This window comes from Strix aluco, chromosome 18 (assembly GCF_031877795.1).
Source record: "Strix aluco isolate bStrAlu1 chromosome 18, bStrAlu1.hap1, whole genome shotgun sequence".
NCBI lineage: Eukaryota > Metazoa > Chordata > Aves > Strigiformes > Strigidae > Strix > Strix aluco.
In genome coordinates this window covers 2756330-2776209 of record NC_133948.1, presented here as the reverse complement: position 1 = coordinate 2776209, position 19880 = coordinate 2756330, and the positions used below count along the sequence as shown (strand labels likewise).

General features: G+C 42.9%; 1 protein-coding gene across 1 annotated transcript; it reads right to left on the bottom strand.

Annotated features, from left to right (window-relative positions):
- Positions 1-2892: 2892 nt before the first annotated feature.
- PPP1CC (protein phosphatase 1 catalytic subunit gamma) lies at positions 2893-19001 on the bottom strand. Its single transcript, XM_074844103.1, has 7 exons — positions 18844-19001; positions 9333-9464; positions 7965-8195; positions 6343-6447; positions 5122-5345; positions 4502-4636; positions 2893-4077 (listed from the first exon to the last, which is right to left on the bottom strand). The coding sequence occupies exons 1-7, from the start codon at positions 18896-18898 to the stop codon at positions 3988-3990; spliced, it is 972 nt and encodes a 323-aa protein (XP_074700204.1). The 5' UTR covers positions 18899-19001; the 3' UTR covers positions 2893-3987.
- Between the last annotated feature and the right edge of the window lie 879 nt (positions 19002-19880).

The following is a 19880-nucleotide window of genomic DNA, read 5'->3' as shown; positions in this document are numbered from 1 at the left end:
CGAGGGGCTGCATGTTACCCTTGGCACTCTGGTGGGAGGAGATGCCGCCAGAAGAGATGCAAAGCGCTCGGTGAGGCCCAGGCTGGTGCCCAGGGTGTGATTTAAGGGTGAATCCAGCCTTACAGGACTGGAGCAGGGGGACCTCAGCTGCTTCCCCCCGGGCCTCACCTTAAACCTCTTCCCAGCCCACTGGCAGGTGAAACTCCTGGTTTCTACACTTCTTTTTACAGTAACAGCATGCTTTTTCACAAGCCCAGTCTCTGCTTTGGGATGATGGGGTCAGGACCATTTGCCTGAGCTGTGGAGGGTGAAGCCCACGGACTCCCCAAAGCGCCGGGGCAGAGCCTGGAGCTTGCTGCCACCCCCGGCACCACCAGCAGCTGCCGTGTCCCCCTGACAGGACGTGGGTACCGGCCTCGGGGCAGAGGTGGCCCCAGCAGTTCAGTTCTGGCATTTGAGGGACTGACATCAAAGGGAAACAGGGACAGAAGGTGGACAGTGGAATGAAGAAGGGATTGGATGGCATCGTACAAAGAAAAAGAGCTTTTTAAACATAAACGCCCATGAAAACAAGAGACCCGAAAGATGTTTTCTAACCCTGGAAGCCCTGAGGCTCAAGCCCCTCTTTTCACCAGAAGTGGGAAGGGTAGAAAACCCGACTGCTTGGAAAGAGCTCGGCTGCAGGAACTCAACCGCTGCCCAAAATCCCCGAGGAGAGCACGCTGCGCGTCGTGCTTCGCAAGCCACAGCCCTGAGTAAGAACTGCTCTGCGTGGCACGGCGGGGGCCTGCGGCGCAGCACACGGGTAGCTCAGCCCACCCCGAGCCCCCCGCACGGGTGCCGAGCCCCCTCCACGGCCCAGGAGCTGGGGGGGTCCCTGATGCTTGGCAACGCACAGGGGCCTGATGCTGCCTGTGCTTTGCTAGATCCAGTTCTCATGCCACAATTAGTATCGGTCAGAGGTTTAAGCTTGGGTCTAAAATACGTCGTACGCATCAGGCACTCGTGTGCCCGAAAGTCCTGTATCCTCCCACGGAGGCCTGAGAGCCGTTTGGGATCAGGTCTGAACTGCCAGCAAAATTAAATGTTCTGTTGTTGAAGTACCGCAGCTTCACTGAACACCTCGGGGCCGAAAGCCACAACAGCGCTGACGCATCCTAAAGCAAACCAGCAACGATCAGAGATGAGCTGGGCTGAAAAAAACAGCCTTTGGACAGCTGGATGGCAAAGGGGACTCGTTTCATCTCAGAGAAGCAACAGCCAAATCGATAGATTTTACCTCTCTTCTCTAGAGTGACACCTTTATGTTAGACCTGGGCCTGCTGCAGGAGGCATGAGACGAGGAACGGAGAGAACTCGGGTTTGTCACGACTTTCCTGCTACCTTTTGTGGAGACCGTCAGTGAGGGCTGGTACCCTCCCCGCCACACCCTGCCCTCATCAAAGCTTGGGGCTTGCCCCGCCACAGGGAGAACAGCCTCCAGAGGCCACTCTGCGTCTAAAGTAGATGTCCCTACGAGTATCATTATGGAAAAACAATCAGAAATCGGTGGCTGCTGCTCCTTCTCTCCCTCCACTGATCAAAAAACCCAATAAATGGGCCCAAAATGAGCCTCTGACCTTCCGACAGCGCCCCGTGGCGAGACCAGCAGGTCACCCCTTTCCTTCCTGCCTCTGCAGTGGAACAGGAACCTTCCCGCCTTGGTGCCATGGGACTTCCTTCACCCCGAGCAGCTGGGGAGCCAGAGGAGCGTGAACCACCCCCGGGGAATGCAGCCGAGCAGAAAACGCAGCCCAGAATAGGCACGTGTGTCACTAAAGCTGCGTTTGAGGAGGAAAAAAAACAAGTCGGAGAGGAAAAAGGTGTGACACGGCAACACGCTGAGTGGTTGGCGAGCTGAGGGCTGCAGAGATGGGTTAATGCATTCCTGTAGATGCAAGTCAAATAAAAACTGGTTCCACATGTGCTCTGTTATTCACCAGATCAATAACAGAGACGCAGGTGACTGTTTTACAAGGAGGTAGAAAAATTATAGAGCTATAAAGAAAACCACAAATGTGATTTAAAGGGTGAAAGTACATTTGTGAGAAAGCCTTTAACAGGCAATCTCTGACACCTCATCTAACGAGCTCATCAAAAGTTACCAAGGGGTGGTTTGATTAATTAGAGGGAGGAAAACTAGAGTCTTCGGAGTAGGAAAAAGGCTCTGTGATTTGGCAAGAGAAATACATCGAAAAACTAAAATCAATGGCTGGGGACAGCCCAGAAGATGCGCTTACATCAAAAAGCAGCTCGGCTTGCTCTGGAGGCAAAGGGGAACTCATCTGCTAAGCGGGACTCAGCTGAGCAGGGCATTGCAGCCTCAGAGGCAGCCAGCGCACACAGGTTCGTTGCCGTGGCCGGTTGGGAAGGGGCGGGGGGGTGCCAGCAATTCCTGCACCGTTTCCCACAGGGCAGAGGGGGAGGCGGCGGCCGAGCGCGGACCAGCAGCGCCTTGCTGGCGCCTGCCCAGAGCTGGCAGCGCACCTCACCCACCGCCCCCGACAGCAGGGAAGGTCACAGGACTCTCCTTCCTCGGCAGGAATTCACATTTCATTAATTAAGAACCAGAGGAAAGGGGTTTTGTGCTCAGCTCCTAAGCCCAGGGTCCCAAAGCAGTGGGGGCAGCGCAGGCAAACCCCACTCAAACCCCTCCTGCAGGGAGGGCGCCTGGGGTTAAGGGCAGGAGATGCGTTAAAGCTCCACAATCTGGAATCCAACACTCCTGTTTAAAACCAGACCTTAGACAAATCCAAACCGAGAATTTGTGGGTTTCCAGAATGATTTATTTCTCTAAGTCAGGTCCTCTGATAGCAGTAGTGTATATGTTGTGATAAACTGACGCTGAGAAGATTTAACAATTTCTTCATTTAATAAGTGATTTTCACTACATGGTATTGTACACTGTTATCTGTTCAAAAAAGATTAACAGTTTTTAAAAAACAAGATTCTGTGAGAGATTTATATAAACCGGTGATCAAGATCACCTCTGGTTGGCTTATCAAGCTATTTTCTAGGCTTCTTTGTAGAACAAAGTCTTTAGGCTAAAATGCACAAAACCATTCAGGAAGATCTAGAACCATTTCCGTAACGTCCAGCTTTCTGCCGCAGGACTGATGCCACTGCGAAACGGTCCACTTGATCGAACAGACGGAAACTGTACAAAAATGTGTTTACTTTTTGACCAGGAATAGAACAAACAGCACAGCATTTCTACTTGCTATTTCGAGTCAGGACTTCCTTTTATCTCCAGGAGGAAGGCGTGAACGAAGAGCTCTGCCAACTCAGTGTGGTGCGTCGTGTACGAACAGTTTTCTAAGCGAACTTTGGCTTCAGGAAAGAGACAAACACACTTAAAATAATGGCTTTAATTGTCATTTGAAGTATACGGAACGGGATGCGTGTCTGAATTAAATATACATCATACCAGTGATGCTGGCAAGGTCGAAGATTATTTCTAATGTTGACAGCAATAAAACTAACGTGTACATGACAAGACATTAAAAGAAAAGCAATCCCTTTAAAACAAAATTTAACGTAAAAAAGTTCACAGTGGTTTGTATAAACAGTATGTAATTTCTGACAGTAACAATTTCTACTCTCACAGCACACTAGTGCCCTCTTTAGATCCTAAAGAAGAAAACAAGCATTTACACTACTCATTGTACAGATCCAGAAAGTCAGTTGTACAATTACCCATAATGACGGGAGAGGATGCTGTGGAGTGTACAGCTGTAACACCAACGAAAGGAAAGTTTAAAACTCTTTTCCTGGGAGGGAGAAAAGTCTTTCATTCGCTGTTACAACCAGCAAATGCCATTCATCAAATCAAAAGGAAAACCACAAACACAGTATCTATTTTGAGCAAGCTGAACAGTACACATTACAGTTTTAAAAATGGAGGTTATATACTATAATACAAGTCCCAGCAAGGCAGCGCCAAAGTGACTATTTCTTTGCTTGTTTTGTGATCATACCCCTGGGAGGCGTTACGGGTCTGCTGGAATTGGGCTTCTTTTTCTCTGCAGGTTTCAAAATCTGAAAAGACAGTTCAGTCATTTAGCGGAAAGTTTTAGCTTTCTTACAGTCAATTAATTCACTAGTAAAATTCACTAGTAAAGTCATAAATGCGCCAAGAAATAAATGTGTTTCCTACTCAGAGCTACGACAGGGCTCAGAGCCGCGGATCGGAGAGCCCCTGCCAAGGGAAGCAGTTAACAGCCGCGAGATTTGCTTGGATGATTTAATTCCAGGGTAAAACAGTTCACTGACTCACACCAGCAAGGGCTTATCACATTTTTGAAGACATGAGGGCAACCGCAGATACCACTCCATGTGGTATCTGTAAAGCTCTATTTGAAACAAGCATTATGGTTTTGTAACAGTAAACTATCAATTCAAAATAGAGCAAATCTGAAGTGTGACTACACTAGCTAGGAGGTAAAACCTTCAGACACCATACCTGAAATGAGCACATTAGAGTTTCATCCACGCTCATCATGGCACCTGCATTATCAAATTCTCCACAGTAATTTGGGGCAGAAAAGAGAGTTACCAATTGCCTTTTTGCAAAAAACTCATATCCATCTTCAACAACCTTTAGAGAGAAAAGCAGAAATATTAGACTGGGTAACTTCTTCCTGCCAAGGTGTGAAGCAGCTTTAACAGAGCCAGAAGCAAAAAACTGGCTACATTTAAGGAGCACGAGTTCCAAACTTTTATACCAAACCAGGAAGACCATGGCAGGATCCAGTTCAGCAACAGAGTCCATTTAGCAATGAGAAAACCAGGATTCTGCTAGGTTCAAGACAATCTTGTTCAGCAATCAGAGCCACAGTTTATATGTATTGAGAAAAAAATGTTCATTACAAGGGTTGTTAAACACTGGGACAAGTTGTTCAGAGACAGTAGAAGCTTGATCCTTGCAGATATTTAAAACTTGGCTGGACAAGATCCTCAGCGACTCGGGCTTAGACTGGTTTGTCCCGTGTTGAGTACACGTGCGTAGGGCTGGACCAGATGACCACCTCCGGTCCCTCTGATCCTAGATTATTCTATTATTTAATGTAAAAATTAAAATACCTGATGAGCTCTACATATGAGATCCAAATCATGTTTATGGAGAAACTTAGCAACCACTTCAGCGCCGAACGTGAAGGACACTCCTCTGTCATTTTCACCCCATCCCAAGACATCCTTGTCAGGGTCAGACCACAAGAGATCACAAAGTAGACCTTGATCTGGTACATCAGTGGGGCGCATAATTCGTCTTATCTGTTCCATGGACTGCAGGTCTGGTGACAAACCTGTTCAGAGTTAAGACACATGCAGTTCAATTTTAGTCCAATTTTGCTCTGCGAGACTGAGGTATTAATTCAAGACAAAAATAATTTGTATTCAAACTAATGGTTGCAATTTTACGTAGTTCAATGGCAATGTTAACTGACTTTTTTATAATCCAGCATTTGTTTTAAAGCTTTTATAACAGAAGACAAGTCAGTTTCTAGAAGATTTACTGGAAGCAAGATAAGCAAAGCCATTTCCACATTTGACAGGATTACAATAATCTCACTGTAACATTTTGCAAGTGTCTGTTAAAAGAGCTGTTAAGTAAAAGAGGCATTAATACTAGAAATTGCAGGGTATATTTATTTGAATGATCAGGCCTAGTAAGATGAAATACAGTATCAAACCAGCCTCATACCATTCTTCACTGATATGTCTCCTCGGGCAACTGTAATTACTTGCAAGTGATAAAACATTTAAGGTGCAGTATATCTTTTATTACTTCGAAAAGTTGCATGAAGCAGGTATCACATAGCATAACAGAGCCAATTTGTCCAAATGAAAGTCCAAATCTGTCAGGTTGGACCGGGCTTTGAGCAACCTGATCTAATGAAAGATGGCCCTGCCCATGGCTGGGTGGATTCTACTGAATGATCTTTAAAGGTGCCTTCCAACCAAACCGTTCTATGAAAACCTATGTTTTCACAATGTACATAAAACTCCTAGTCATATAAGTCTAAAAAAGCCTATGAGGATTCTTTACTCAAAAGGAGAGGCTATTAAATATGCCGTTTGGTATAAAAGGAAAAGCAGATCACTGTGTCTGAAGTTACAAAACTACCAGCTCAATGATTCACAAAGCTGACACTAACCAAGCTCAACCCTGTCTCATACATTAACCAAGGCAGAGAAAAACCCCTGAAGATTTGAAGCTTCAGCAACGTAAACATGAAATTGCCATGATTGATACTGGAATATTACAGTTTCTCAAGTATCAACTAAGGAACTGTTACTTACCCCCATGACAGCAGAATATTTTCTCATCCACAATAGCTGCAATTGGTAAACAGTTAAAACAGTCTGTGAAGGTTTTCCACAGCTTAATATTGTATCTTCTCTTACCTAGGAGACATTTTGGAGAAAAAAGTCAATATGCTTTTCTAACACAACTACAACCAACCTAACATGGCTGCCTTAAGTTTACTAAGACTTGCAAGAAGTTAGCATTAAAGCGTCTACACAATTTATCTTCTCTGATACCCACTGACATACTGGATTGCTTATAACAAAGTCGCAAAGGCCTCTCGGTGTGGCAGGGCACTCCAAAGCGGCTCCGAGGACAGCACAAGTCTGTCCAACAGAACAACATTCCACCGCTGGCAGCCAGACTCTCCAGTCCCAACTCTGCTTTGGAAAATCATCCCTTGGTGAATTTGATCCATTTCAGAAAATCTTGCCATTTGCTCTTTTCTTCAGGAGAAGACAGCAATTCTTGGAAAGCAGATTTTCTTTAAACTCCTGCTAGTGCTTTACCACATAAAGTCTCTCTGGGCAAAGAAACAGGACTGAAAAACGAAACTGCTACAGTTTTACTTTCAAAGGGACTCTCCTAACAGATATGAACCCTGATATTTGCGATATATGACTAAGCCCATGATTAATTTCTGAGGAGTCAACTCAAATACCACACATCTTTGTTTCCTTGCTGAAGGAGAACAAGACATGGAGAGTACATTCTGTAAGCTACAAGCCAAGTATGTCCTACAACACAGGTTGTGAGAATGCTTCACTGCACAATTAATTTAACAGTTTAATCTCCTCTACATTATCTGGATTTATTAAGTCACATCCTTTGAAACATGAACATACACTTCTACTTCACAGCAAAATTACTTATGTTAAAGTAAGGTCTACGTATAGTTTCCATCACAACAGACTTTAATGCACTCTGCAGTGACTTAACTGCACGATGCCAAACACAAGCACATTTTTTCATTAAAAGGCTGACAATAGTTCAAGTAACAACTTCTGCAGCTGAAACTACTTACTGAAAGAGCAAGTACCTGGTGCTCAATCCAAGCACACACCACACTGAAGGCTGCACACACTTTGCCCCATTTATGAACAGAAATAGCAGTTTTGGCCAAAGCAATACCACACAATACAGCAGGACTGCATACAGAGATGGCAAAGTCTTTTTTTTATTTTTTAGCATTACAAAGTTACAGGTCTTAACATGGAGTAGATTGCAAGCACTGTACCATAACCACAGTAAAGACCAGAGCATTCTCCAAGTTATAACACATCATCATCATCCCTCAGATGAAAGAGGTGAACTTCTGTAAAGTACATCAAATAAAATTCTCTCATCTCACATTAAATGACCTTATCTTAAGAACTTTAACAATATGTTCCTGCGAGAACTGTTAATTAACATAGCAGCCAGTAACTAAAATTACCCACTTGCATGCTGCTTTGTACTGTGAGGATCAGACTCCAAATCCTTCCTAAAATAGGCCAAGGGCCCCCCTGAAGTGCACACAAGGCTGCAAGTGAGGAAAGAATCATCTAACACTGCAACACCAACACCTCCTACCCTGCTCTCCCAAGCCAAAGACACACACATCTGCATTACTTACATTCATCGTAAAACCCATAAATTCTGTTGATGCTGGCACATTCGTGGTTCCCTCTGAGGAGGAAAAAATTCTCTGGGTATTTAATTTTGTAGGCCAATAGTAGACAAATTGTTTCTAAAGACTGTTTTCCTCTGTCAACATAATCACCAAGGAACAGGTAGTTACTTTCTGGTGGAAAACCTCCATATTCAAAGAGTCGAAGCAAGTCATAGTACTGTCCATGGATGTCACCTGTAAAGAGTGTTCAGAAGTGACATGTAAGTGACCCTTTGATACATTCTTTGATTCTAGAGAAAGAACACATGAATGGCACTTCAGAAAGAAAAAAGCTTGCAGTTAGATACTGCCTACAACCTAATTAAAAATTACTGTTTATCTTAATCTATACAAAATTATCACATTCTGGAGTTAGGTATCTAAGTAATGCAGTGATTAACTGCACTAAGATGAAGTATGTAGCTACTTAAAAATATTCATATGCATGTAAAAAAAAAATCAAGATTCCAAGAAAGCAAGTGCATGTCCAAATGAAAATCCAATATCCAGTCAAATCCTTTACTTGACTAGTGGCTGTGAGATCAGGAATCTTTACCTCATTCTTGGTAATTCTACACAGCATTAGTAATATTGACAGAAAAACTGACCACTTGGGGAATTTGCTTTCCTTTGTACAATCTCTGGCGTTTTCTTGAAGCACTCGGTAATTCAAATTCTAGCAGTGAAGTTGTATCGAAAATGAAATTGGTATTTCTGCCTTTGGTTTAAATCATGGGTTTGTTTCTGACAAGCAGAACACTAAATCATGATTTTAGACTACCAATGTTATAAATATTGAACACACTACTTCAATTTGAAGCATATCCTCAGTGTTAGAGTAGGATAAAATACTGTTTGCTGGAAGCTTTTAAAAGTGCATTTATTGAGGCTTTTATTCTGGCATTCTTCATTCTTTCAGCATAACTAGACATGTCTGTGTGTGCAAAAGGAGCACCACTGTGTACAAGTATGGTGAAACCAAGCTAGAAAGTAATTCCAAGAAGCAGTACAGAAATTTAAGTTTCCAGCAGGATTTAAAAATATTGTCAAAGCACTGTTCAACTCTGAATTAGCAACTACAATAAACGGGACCTGGTGAAACTGGATTTTGGATTAATTTGGTCTCCACTCCAATTGCCATGTTTGTTACCTTCTCCCCACTCCTCCATCCTAAGCATCCATCAGGGTTTTATTTTCCCTTTTGCTAGAATAGTTTACTAGTTCCACTGTTAATAAGTGAAAGTAGCATCTGGCATTTGTTCTCTGCTTAAGGTCTGCATTTACCTGACACACCACCCTCCCCAAGCATCAAATCAAAATCACGATACTCACCACATATTTTCAGTGGAGCTTCAAGTTCTAGTAGAATAGGCTGACTCAGAAAGATTTCTCTGGATTTCAAGCACAGTCCTCTAATTTCATTCTCTTGAAGTTGGACATTTTTGCCTGGTTTTGATCCTCGCACTGTTGGAAGGAGTCAGAAGTCAGTAATCAAAATCAACAATATCCCTAGTGTTATTTTAAGAGCCTGACTAAATGCCACTGTAACACAGAATGATAACAGGGTAATATCAGTCTGCTGAGATGAAACTGCAATTCCATGTTACCACAGAAAGGGTAGTGTGTTCTGTTTCAGTTGTATGTTACTTTCATTTAACAGAATTCACAGCTCAACGCTTCCCCCGTTAAATGTCACATTTTAAATAGCATCAGTGTTGTTCTATTTAGTTATAAAACCCATCTTGGATAATGTGACTATATATATATTTTTTTTTTTTACATGAAGCAGTTATACACTTGTTCTCTGGAAAGCTGTCTGAACTTGAGAAAAGGAAGTCTCCCATTTAATCATCAACATTGTAGCTCAAATGTGCAAGCTTCCCTAAACTATCACATAACCTTGCCCAAGGCAAACAAACAAGACTACAGTACCAAGAAATACTGTACTGCCCCATTCTACACTGCAGTTCGCAAACATGGAAGAAAAATAAGCCTATGATTGGAAGGTCAGAACTACATGTGAGGAAACATTTTTGGATCACAATGACAAAACAGCTTTCCTTACTATTGCCTCGGAGCACAGTAAAAGACCAGCTAGCAGGAGATCTATCTCCCAGCCTCAGATCACTTCCCCCCCACCCCAATCCTTCACCCCTGCATTACTGCTTCAATCTCTGCCCCTGCAACAATTCACAGTTATTGATTGCCTTGAATGTCCCTGGAAGCTTGCTTTCCTAGTCTGGACAAGGACACCAGCTTGGCCTGAACAAGTTTCTACAGTCACCAGCACAGCTTTCCCTCCATTTATTTATCACCACCACCCTCCCATTTCTGTTGCCCAGAAATACAAAGGACATTTCTATGGCAGCAATGCTGTAACTATGACTAAACTCCATGCAACAGCATTTATGAGGGCTAGGATAAGACTAAATAAAAAAATTGTGATTATGCCATTACTGGTGAAGCTTATTATATTTTTATTTGGTGTCAAAACCAGTGACAACATGGAACACTGATAAAGCTGAAGCAAAAAAACACCTGTAGCAAATTCCAGTAAAATTATGGAATAAGAGCAGTCATCTTTTACAACCTAACCCATTGGTTTAGCCACATCAAAGCTGAATGACCTCAAAACTTTAGCCTCAGATGCCTGGAAACACTCTTGACAACACCTCCAGAAACAAAATCACCACACTAGTATTGTTGCCTAGATGGGCAACTTCAAGCATACAACTTGTATGGCATTGAGACTGAAGAATCTATGCTCTTACCCAGAAAAGCTTAGTCTTTTGTTGCAAAACAAAAAAGCAAGCAACAAGCCCTGAATCCTTTCAAATACAAGAACCAATGTAATATTATCTTCCTGAATTCATAAACAGCTTTTTAGATTCCATTTCAGTCTAATTCCCTTGATATTGTTTAACCTCAGAGAACTCTGGAAGCTACAGATGACTCAAATCTCCATATTGTTGCTGTGGGCCCTGCGCTATATGAAATCAAGACGTGAGAACTGCAGCAGGAAAGGCTGGGGGGACAGTGGGGGGACAGGGGACATGTTTCATGAAGAGTAGGAACAGAAGCGGTTGTGTTCCAAAGGGATTACGACTTCTCACTAGCACAGATGTGCAAGACTCTGCTCAAGAGTAGAAAACATTGTTCAGTCAGCATGCGTCTTATCTAGACCAGGAATGATATAATGATTGTGTAACAGCCATCCATAAAATCAAGTGTCACTGGACCCAATCGCTACCAGCACGTACCGTGTTACTACCACAACAACCCTACCCTGCATACTGACCCCATCACAGAGACCCTAGTCAGGGTGGCACAGCCTGCCCTACAGAACCAGTGACAATACCCTAAAACACACCACCTCTCCTCAAACAAGCTCCAAAATTAAGCTTTAGTTCAGACTGCCATGTATACTGACAGTGACATTAAGTTAATTGTAGGTCAAAAGTCACAGCTTTAACAGTGTTACCTTTCAAGCAATACATGCTCCTTTTCATTCACTGCCTATGTATTGTCACTCAACACTGACATTACATGGCAACACTGGAATTACCACTAAACTTCATGTCTTCCATTAAAATATTTGAAGTAATGAAGCATATAAATGAAAGTTAAATCTTTGTCACAGCAGTTTATCACGCATGAGGCTTTTCATCCACACAGTAATTTTTTCATCTATACAGTAATTTTCCAAATGCTCTTGAGCAACAAGCAAGTTACTCAAAATGCCAAATATCCAGAAGCAATAAAGGAACAGAAATTATAGAATAAAGTGATCAGCTGGCTGAATTATGAATGTTAAATTTTCCCCTACTCTTAAATTTTACAACTAACCTTTGGTTTTGACATAATACAATATACTTGTATTTAGTTTTCAGAGAAGCCAAAAATCTAACTTTCCATGATTTGGTCTTGTTAGAAATTGCTAAAACCAAAGCCTGTATCTCAGATCCATAAATTAAAAAGTATAAAATATTATACAGACTATGTCATGCACTGAGTCACTAAAGCTCATGAATAAAGCATATGCATTCATTTTTGCTGAAGATTAAATGAAAATCGCAAAACTGACTGTTTCAGATACAAGTTTATGTTTCTCCAATATATTTTCACTGAACCAGTATAATCTTCATGCAGTTTTAGTCATCTGCTTGTAGAAAACCTTGACAAGCTAAAATGATGGTTTGTTGCAGTTCACAAACTCACTAGCACAGACACCAGAAGGATGAAAGAACAGCACACTGCCTGGCGATGATGTTTTGACCACTTTTGTCCAACATGGAATTGACACAGAAGAAACAAGAGTGTTTAATTTCTTCTAACATTGATCTATATATCCTGAAAAGTTGGAAAAGTATTTTTGGCTTCAGAAGAATCAAATATGCAGAAGTGCATGTTGGTTTGAGGAATCTATATTTTTAGTGCAAGGGTTTTCTCATCCACGATGAAAGAGCTGGCAAGGAAACACAGGATGCTCAGTCTGAATGACTTCTTAGAAGGTTTCTCTGCTTGAGCCTTCAAGTTACTTAGTTCCACTAAGAAAGGCAAAAATAATACACTACAAAAAAAATATGTTGTGTTTACAGTTTCTTTTCTCTGCTTTGGAGCAAAACAACTCAGCTTGTAGAGATCAGACAGTACGATACTAATTGGCAGCTTGGTCATAAAGTCAAAAGAGCAGCTCAATAGTACTGTACATGCACATTTGTTCTTTCGATGCATAAAAAACCATAACCTCTCAGAAATGACAGTCTGGAACTGACAGCAGAACAAGCTAAAGATTAATCAGTCGAGGAAAAAAAGTCAGCCCATTTCAAATAATATTTTATTTATGTCTTGTCTCGACATACCACTGCACTACTTACAGACAGTAATGTATTCTCATTCTCTTTTAGGCAGAGATGCTCCTGTTCTTAAACATAATTTTTCAAGAGCTTGAATTTCAATGTCCAGTCTGGGCAGTCTTCTAACATGTAAAAATCTTCTCCACTGTACAAGCACAAGAAGTTCTGGAAAAATAAGCTCTCCACTGGATGGCAAAGACTACAGGAAAGCTCCCTCCCTGGAGCCTGGATGATCGCTGCAGAGGTACTGACTTGAACTTAGGTTCCAACTATTAAAATTAACCTTGCCTTCCAAGACAAGGAGGAAAACTGCTGGAAAGCAACAACAGATACCAACTCTAAAATTTGAAGTTATTATAAACAGAGGTGAGTGCAGTACAACAGCCACCCAGCAGAGGGGGAAAAGGGCAGAAAAAGAAGAGCTAGAAGAGCACCCGGTCATTTCGGTGCAAGCAAACAGAGCTAGTACAAAGCCTAGCTGCAGCTGCCTGAAGTTAAAACAGCACTTGACAACTAGGCTAACTTTTATACATTGCTTTGAAAGGATAAATGGGTCAAGAACTATGGGATCTAGAGCGTACAACAATCAGAAGACCACATGCATGTAGAGTACAAGACTTCCACACCACACCCCACCCCTAGCAGTTTCCAATATTCAGTTTGGTGCCACACAATCCCTTAATGAAGGCAAATGCTATTATAAAACTGAGTATATTACCTCACTCAAGGTTAATATTAAAGGGATTACTTAGGAAAGTAGTCAAAAATAGTAGAAAATTTGTAAATATTAGAAATTTCAGTGATCCAAACAACTCATTTTCTTCATTAAAAGAAGCAGTTGAAATGCTGTCGAAGTGCTAGAATCAAGTTCTCGTAAAGAAAACAGTGTATCAGCAGGTCAGTTCATTTTTTGGCTTAAGTCCCTCAGTTTTACTATATTTTACATTAAGATGTCTGAAATCCTAGACATATTTCCAAAAATACTGCAGGTTGTTTTTCATCTTGTTTTTAGCAGTTCCTGATGACAGTTTCACATTCAGTTTTGCACTACAGGCACAAAGGGAATAAATAACTTGAAAGCAGTTGATGTAAAAAAGGTTTTACTTTACTGCAGGCACTACCAACTTTGATCAGACCATTTCAAATTCAAAACTGAAACTGAAAAGCAATTCCTCAGTGCACAAGCCCCCAAAAAGTTCTAGTCTACTTTTTAGTATAACAAAAGTTCACAGCAGCATTATCAAACAGAAGATTCTGCACGATTGCAAAATTTTTATCTTGTAAAATACTTCCACACTGGAGAGCTACATAGCAACAGGTACTCGTGGTGATCACAAATAACTCAGAGATGACAAATTCCTCTACTTCACTGACGGGGCAACACACAGAATTTAACTGACTGACTTGAATCCACAGCAGTGATAGGAATCTAATCCTTGTCTTCCAAATGCAGAGCTCCTATTTCCCATTATTAGAAACTGCTGCAACACGGCAGGAAACAATTAGCATTAAGCTACACGAACTATGGAAAATTATATGGTTTGAGGTCAACGAACACTGCTTGTCTGTTAGAAACTTTATCACAGTTTCCCAACTCATCAACAAGTGAAATCTGACCACATTTCAGACTAACATCTGTGACAGACAGAGACTTATCTCGGTATATGAAGCAAAACAGAAAACAAGCCTTCAGGCCCAATCGATGCTGTATTTTGCAGAAAGGTTAAAAAAAAAAATCAGAGAATTGCATTTGTGAGAAATAGCCTTCCCAGTTGTCAGCAAAAGTTTATCCATACTCTTTGACTCAACTACTTTTAATAACTGGATGATCCTTTTTCCCCATTTAAAGCAAATTTGAGAGAGTATCTCCTTGACAGCCATACAACAGGCTTTACTGGGAATAGAAATCTGTGGGTGTATAAACTGGAAAGTTTGAGGGTTTGGAGTCTTTTTGGTGATTTTAGTGCACTAACCAGGATTTCAGCTTTCAGAATGGCTACCACCATTCTAGCCTCACATGGATTTATCCAAAGCAGCCTCCATTCACTACTTAGTTTCTTGTTAATAGTGTTTGCAGAGGCTGCAGCACAGAAATTATTTTCAGAAACATAGTTCAACTTGGGTTCCACTCACATATATTGAAATTGTGTTATTTTACCCTGTTATTTATCATTACCGTGGTAAGACTAACACATTTCAATCCTCTTTTCTAGATATGTTACTGTGAGCTCCATTTCCAAACCAGACCCTGCTTATCTGTGAAAAGCTGCCAACCACTAGATGAAGGAAAGCGATAAGGGGCTCAGGTTATAGGAACACCACCTGACATGACATGGAAAGGAAGCCATGCTCACACTCGGGGCATCTTGGGATTTGTCACTCATTCTTTACCTGGAGCTGAGCAGGAATTCTGCCATTTCCTGGAACCCTTTTCATGACCATTCAGATGCCACTGATTTTTCACCTTACAGGGAGCTTTTCTAGCACCTTCATGTCTACCGGCAGTTTTGACTTAGCAGACACGCACAGCTGCAAGCTCAGAACCATCAAGGTACTGCCTATAATACTCCTCCTAAAAGAAGAGTAATCTGCTCTCATGTTCCTTTTTACTGCTCAGTAAAGTTAGTTCCATAAATATTTGAGCTTTTATCCACTATCAAGCATACTCTGGAAACTTTTCAATACTCACTGCAGGATACTGTCATTTACTATACTTTAGAAGCCTTATTCCCATGGAAATTGTTTAGTACAGCAACTAAAAGTGACAAAACTAGACAACCTGTACTCACAAAACTGCTCCTAGCAGAACAAAACCCTCATTAGTAAAGAAGGCAACAAATAAATTCAATTACAGAAAAAGAGATCAGTATGTTCAATGTTTTCATTGAATGGCTTTCCAAGGTTAAGAACAATGTTACTGAAAAATGGTTTTTGTGACATTTTAATGCCAAATGACTCTGTACTATCAACATTTGGAGCAAGAAAGACTCTTCAAATATTTACCTTAGAATGAGAAGCTAAATATATACTTCCAGGCCTTTTAAAGAATGAACTAATAATCTCAGGAAACTAGCCTAATGTGGGTGGGAAAATATCAACTATTTGGGGGAAAAGTAAGAATAATGTCATCTGATCAGAGAAGGCAGGATAGAAGGTAACCCCCCCTCACAAATACATTATTAATACCCTATATTAAGAACAAAAGTGAGAGTAATTTATTATTCACCCTTTAACCACTTTACATTGACCATTAGACCAGATTCACTACAGGTGTAGCTCTCTTGGGCTCTTCCAACACTGCAATTCTAAGGCATATTATAAAACACAAATACCTACTTAACTGTATTTTCTCACTGATTTGAAGTATTTAATGAAGTATCTCCTTAATACTTGAATTTGTTACCTTTAAAAAGAAAGGGATAATGCCCCCCGTTCATCTCCTTTGCATTTTACTAGCAAAATCACCTAAAGTTAACTGTTACAAAAATATCTAAGTATGCAGTTTAAAGACAGCTGTAATGAAATACCACATGGCTCTAAAAATTAAAGCTTGCACAAAGATTTGGGCAACTCAGATTGTGAGCTGATTATTAAAACAGATTTTGCGGTGTTTTCGTGCTTGAGTATGATCTTAACCTGTGCACAACGTTGTCTGTAAAGGGTATGACTTGAAAGAGAGTTCTGGTACAGGCACACCAGACTTTGTATAACTGACACTATGCAGTTGTTCTACCAGAACAGCACTGAGAAATAACTTCTTGGTTGCTGCAAGTCTAAATAGGGTGAGAATCCTTACACATACTTCAGTTTGGGTTTTTTTCCCTCCATTTAATACCATGCAGCTCTCCACCTTGGAGTTCAGCCCCATCACCTAACCTACCTAGCCAGACAAACTACTGATTTCAGGGAAAGGATGAGTCAAGTAAATTTTAAACAACAGAATAGAATGGCATTTGCACAGTAATTCACAATTTAGCGCTCTATCAAAAATGCAGTGTTTGCTAAAATGCAGTATCATTTTGCCCTTTCTGGGGAAAAAGTATAAAAATGACAGACTGCCACAAAGGTCAATCATTGCTCTGTCTGGCAAAGATGTTTATAATAGACATTTAATAAGCAATAAAAGCAGTACTAGCATAGGTTACTAACATTGGCAATTGTTTTAAATATTGAAAGACAATCATGACCTCAAGGAATCCAAAATCCCAGCCGAAGTGTCAATAAAGGAAAAAATTTAATCTCAGTTCTGGCAGCTGATGAAACCTCAGGTAACATCTTTAGCTGCGTGAACCACCTCTTAACAGATCTTGTCAGTAAACCTTCTGAAGCCTGATTTATGAACTCTCATCTCCTCCAAACGTCTAATACTGATATAAGCTGGGTAAGAACGTAACATATTACCACAGTACCTCTTACTACTTTTTGAAACTTTAAACAAATAATTCAAAATCATTCAGATCTTTTTCTAGAATTACTCCATTATTCCACGTTTTTGATATTAAGAACTTTGGGGAAATTGCACTAGCTACACTGGGGAAAATCAAGTAAGAACTGTAACTAATAACTGCAGTAAAACTGAGTACGTATTAATATGTCACCAAACATACGACATACAGGACCTGACATCTACAAATCGTAGTACTAGAGTTTCAGGAAAATCCTGGTCTAAATTTATGAAGGGAAGCCTTTAAATAATTTAAACCAGGGCAGTTTAAATTGGTAACAGGCAAAACCCAAAACGGATCAGAGGAAAAGCCCTATTTACTTTTACTTATTCTAGTTCAGTAATCCCATAATACATCTATAGGATTTTTAACTCCAAATAATTTCTAGAGTACCACTATTGTTCCTCTGCCTGACCTTTTGCTACCCAAGCCATTACACAAACAAAATCTTGTAAGGGTGTAATATAGCTGAACAACATTTCTTCACCGTTTGTCTCAGCAATATCTCAGATGACTTTGTGCCAAATAGAAAAAAGTTAAATCCCTGACCAAGCTCTTCAAGCATAAGTCCAGATGAGATGCCTGCCCTGATATATGTGAAATGAGGCTGGATCGGGCTAGCTTCCTTCTCTGAATAATTATGATTTTCCTTGATGCCTGGAAGAAAATTTGTCATTGGCTACTTTTCAGCCTTGTGCCCTAAGAAATATCAGTCTTCAATTCTAGTCCGGTGCCGACTGCTGCAACTGAAAGGATGATGCTGAAGACACCCCCTGCAACTTCTAGGTTTTCCTTTGATTTAGAAAATCCCATACAACTCTTTTCAACCCAAAGCACTACCAATACAAGACAATAAGCCCTTCCACAGACTGTCTGAAACACCAAAACCCAACCTTCTATTCACACCTAAAAAGCCACCATGTGTTACAAATTAAGAGCCAAAGTCCTATGGTGGCATTAATGCAAGCAGCTAATCAAAGCTAAAACCACGATAGCCTGAAACCCATGCAAGTCTCCTCCGGACTTTCTGAAAAGCTGTCTCAACAGACTCTTTAAACACGCTAGGTCTTATTTCCAGAGCCCCACGACTACCCAGGCAAGCACAGACCCCATGTGCACGAGTGGAAGGCAAGAGAAACCCCCTTTTTTGTTAAAACACTCTCCTACGAAAATAATACTAAATTAAGCATCTCCTTAGAGCTGCAGGGGAGGAGAAGTGGGGCAGCCGGCTGGTCCCAACACTGCACCGGGGGCGCAGAGGGCAGGAACAGCTCGGAAGCACAAGGGCTGAGGGAAAAGTTGGGGCTGATGGGCAGGGCCGCCCGGGGCGGCGGCGGAGGCAGCCCCAGGAAGACAAAGAGCCTCGGCGCCCCTCCATTTTGGTCCCCCCCGACCCCACCGGGCGGGCAGGACGCGGTGCATCACCCGCGACGGTGGCTGAGGGGGGAAACCACGGAGGCGCCGCACGGGCGGGCTCCCGGGCACCGGCCCGGCCGCCACCCACCCCACGGCCACCCGCCCCGTGCCTTCCCCGACCCTCACCCTCCAGCAGCCGTTGGATGATGCTGTCGATGTTGAGCTTGTCTATATCCGCCATCGCCTCTCAGCGGCCGGGCGGACCCCTCCCCGCGGCTCCCCTCCCTCCGCTCGCTGCTTGGCCGGCCCGACTTCTCTCCTCGTTCTGTCTCGTTTTGCCCCCTTCCTCCTCTCCTCCCCGCTCTCCTTCTCCCCTCTCTCTCTCTTCCCCCCCCGCCCCCCCCTCGACTGCCGGGCTCAGCAGAGACCCAGCACTGAACAAAATGGCCGCCGTCTCCTCAGCCAGCTCGGCCGGCGCACGGATACTACGAGCGCGAGGCGGCTCACCGGAAACCCTTTATAGGCCGGGCGGGAAGAGCGGGGCGGGCGAAACGCACCGCAGCCGTCCCAATCCTTCCGCTCACGGGAGGTGAAGTAGTGCGCCTCTGCCGCCTCCCGGTGTTGGGGCTGTGACAGGGCTCGGCTCGGCCTCGGTCCGTCGAAACGTGGCCGTGAGCTGGGCCAGCAGGACTTTGGTGTCTGCCCATGGCGGGAGGCAGTGGCTGGGGTCAGGCTTCAGTCGGTGCTGCCTCCTCATGGCATCCACTCGAAGGCTACATGGCCTCGACCCATGAGGCGTGAGCAGCTCGGTGTGAGGTGGCCGGCATGAGGGGTGCACTCCCCCTCTGTGGAAGGACCGCTTCCCCAGCCCTAAAACTGGGCGAACAGCACCAAAATCACACCTGCAGCTGCCGCCTCCCTCACGGGGTGCTGCGGCCTGCGGGGGGAAGGCCTGTGGGGTACGCGGGGCCATGCTGCCGCTGGCAGGACCAGGTCAAGGCGGTGGTGGCCCCTTCCTGCTCCCTGCACGCCCTGGGCTGGGCAACATGTGGCCCCTGGCCTGCAGGATGGCCTGCACGAGACCGATGGCCACTTGGTCGCTGTTGCCAGCTCTCACAGACCATGGTCTGGTCGCTGCTGGACTGTAAACTCCTGTCTGCGCTTGTTCTCCAGAGTTTCTGCAGCTTGAGTGAGCCCTTCGGCTCCTGAGCAACTTCAAATAT

Coding starts and splice junctions, on each gene's coding strand:
- PPP1CC (XM_074844103.1), bottom strand. CDS start 18,898: ATGGCGGATATAGACAAGCTCAACATCGACAGCATCATCCAACGGCTG. Junction 6,448..7,964: donor TTATGGGTTTTACGATGAAT/GTAAGTAATGCA, acceptor AATGTCTCCTAG/GTAAGAGAAGATACAATATT. Junction 4,078..4,501: donor CTCTAATGTGCTCATTTCAG/GTATGGTGTCTG, acceptor CTGTCTTTTCAG/ATTTTGAAACCTGCAGAGAA.